This window comes from Coffea arabica, chromosome 9e (assembly GCF_036785885.1).
Source record: "Coffea arabica cultivar ET-39 chromosome 9e, Coffea Arabica ET-39 HiFi, whole genome shotgun sequence".
In the NCBI taxonomy this organism is placed as follows: Eukaryota; Viridiplantae; Streptophyta; class Magnoliopsida; order Gentianales; family Rubiaceae; genus Coffea; species Coffea arabica.
The window spans coordinates 32,022,582-32,024,981 of record NC_092327.1 but is presented as its reverse complement, the minus strand read 5'-3'; the positions used below and the strand labels follow the sequence as shown (position 1 = coordinate 32,024,981).

General features: G+C 38.4%; 1 protein-coding gene across 1 annotated transcript; it reads left to right on the top strand.

Moving 5' to 3' along the window:
• The first annotated feature begins 279 nt into the window (after positions 1-279).
• LOC113709744 (tetrahydroberberine oxidase-like) lies at positions 280-2,104 on the top strand. The gene has a single exon (XM_027232591.2). The coding sequence runs from the start codon at positions 287-289 to the stop codon at positions 1,892-1,894; it is 1,608 nt and encodes a 535-aa protein (XP_027088392.1). The 5' UTR covers positions 280-286; the 3' UTR covers positions 1,895-2,104.
• The last annotated feature ends 296 nt before the right edge of the window (positions 2,105-2,400 follow it).

Sequence of the window (2,400 nt, the reverse complement as noted above, 5' to 3'; positions counted from 1 at the left end):
CCAAATGCAGTGATAACATATTAATACAAAGAAATCATTCAGCCAGTGCATTGCATCTGGCTACTGGAACCAGCTGCCTTTGTCGGCTTACGAATTGAAAATATCGGGCACTTGTTTTGATTGTTCCATTGTCTCCCACGCCCGATAAAATACTCACTAAATAAACGAGATAGAAAACGTGTTATAGAAAATTTAATACCGTAAGAACCAAAGCCTCCTTAAGAAAATTCTATAAATAGAACTCTAGCCCAATTCAGTTTTATCAAAGAATTCAATACAAAGAAAAATGGTGACTTCCGGCAGTTCATTGTTTTCTCATCTCTCATTTCTCATACTTGCATTAGCCATCCTACAGGCTGACGCATCAAGAATTCACGATGATTATCTTAACTGCCTACAATCTCAAAACTCAAACTCCGTATCTACCATTGCTTACACCCCAAGAAACACATCATATTCATCCATATTGCAATCCACGGAGCAAAACTTACGTCCCGCATCAACCTCTCTATTCAAGCCAACTCTCATCCTTACACCACTTCATTCATCCCAGATCCAGGCGGCAATACGCTGTTCCAGGAAACATGAAATTCAAATCAGAGTCCGGAGTGGTGGACATGATTATGAGGGTCTTTCCTATGCTTCAACAAGCCCTTTTGTCATTGTTGATCTTAGAAACATTAGCTCGATATCAGTTGACAGGGAAAATCATACGGCATGGATTGAAGCAGGGGCAACTCTTGGCCAACTTTACTACAAAATCGGTGAGACAAGTAGGGAACTCGCATTCGTTGCTGGTGCTTGTCCCACAGTAGGCGTTGGAGGACACTTCAGCGGAGGAGGCTATAGCATGTTGTCACGTAAATTTGGGTTGTCAGTTGATCATATTATTGATGCCAAAATTATTGACGTGAACGGTCAAATTTTGGATAGAAGGTCTATGGGTGAGGATCTATTTTGGGCAATCAGAGGAGGTGGTGGAGCAAGTTTTGGGATCATCATTGCATGGAAAGTAAGTCTTGTTTCTGTTCCTGAAAAGGTAACAGTTTTTAATCTAACCAAGACGTCAGATCAAAATGCAACTCAGCTAGTATATCAGTGGCAGCACATTGCAGACAAGATTGATGAAAATTTACTAATTAGGCTCTTCATAACGAGTTCCAATTCTCCCCAAACCGGAAAGAAATCCATAGTAGTTTCATTTACTTCTTTGTTCCTCGGTGGAGTTGATCAGCTCCTTTCCTTGATGCAAAAAAGCTTCCCAGAACTGGGATTAGCAAAAGAAGATTGCATTGAAATGAGCTGGGTCGAGTCCACAGTCTACTTTGCCAACATTCCTGGAGCTGCTTCGGTTGAGGTCCTTCTGGATAGGAATTCGTCCAAGTCATATTTCAAAGGAAAGTCAGACTATGTAAAGAAACCAATTTCAGTAAAAGGTCTTGAAGGATTATGGAAAAGGCTCTTTGCAGAAGAAGAAGAAGACATGGAGGCACATTTCCAGCTACAGTTTAGTCCTTATGGAGGAATGATGAGTGAAATCTCGGAATCTGCAACACCCTTCCCTCATAGGAGAGGGAACATTTTCATGATACATTATGTAGCGGGATGGGACGAAAAAGGCAATGCAGAATCCAAGAGACATGTGAATTGGACAAGAAGAATTTATAGCTATATGGCTGCCTACGTATCAAAGTTTCCAAGAGCTGCATATTTGAATTATAGGGATCTTGACTTGGGAGTCAATAAAATCAAAGGCAATACAAGCTATAAACAAGCTAGCATTTGGGGGACTAAATATTTCAACCAAAATTTTGACAGATTGGTGCATGTGAAGACTAAAGTGGATCCAAGTAATTTCTTCAGAAATGAGCAAAGCATTCCTCCGTTGTCATAATGGTGGTAGGTAGATTGAAGGACCAAAAAATTTATGGTTATTTTCCTTTTCTATCTTTTTTTTTAAAAAATAAAAAAATTTGTTCATGGTACAATGCGAACTAAACAAAAATGTTGCTTTAGAATATTAATGATCTGTACTACACAGCAAATCTTTTGCCGTTGCTCTATTTTCAATTTTCCTTGTGAACGCACAGAGGAAATTATCTTTCTTGGCTCTGATTAGATTTAAATTCGTAGTGCTGTTATGGGTCGGAAGCAATTTGAAATTCTTTATGTAAAACCCACGATTTTTGGCTCAATTTTTATTTCGGCCAATTAACTAAATGGATATTTACCATGAGTAAAAGTAAAATAATTGTAGGATAGGTTAAAGGATTAATTGAGGGATAAAAATGAGATAAGATAGGGTAAAGGTTCATGACAGTTAAAACTCTTATCTAACCCATTTACTAGTGGGTGGTTATTAGGGTTTGGCACACTTATAAAAAAAATAATTGCCTTGTT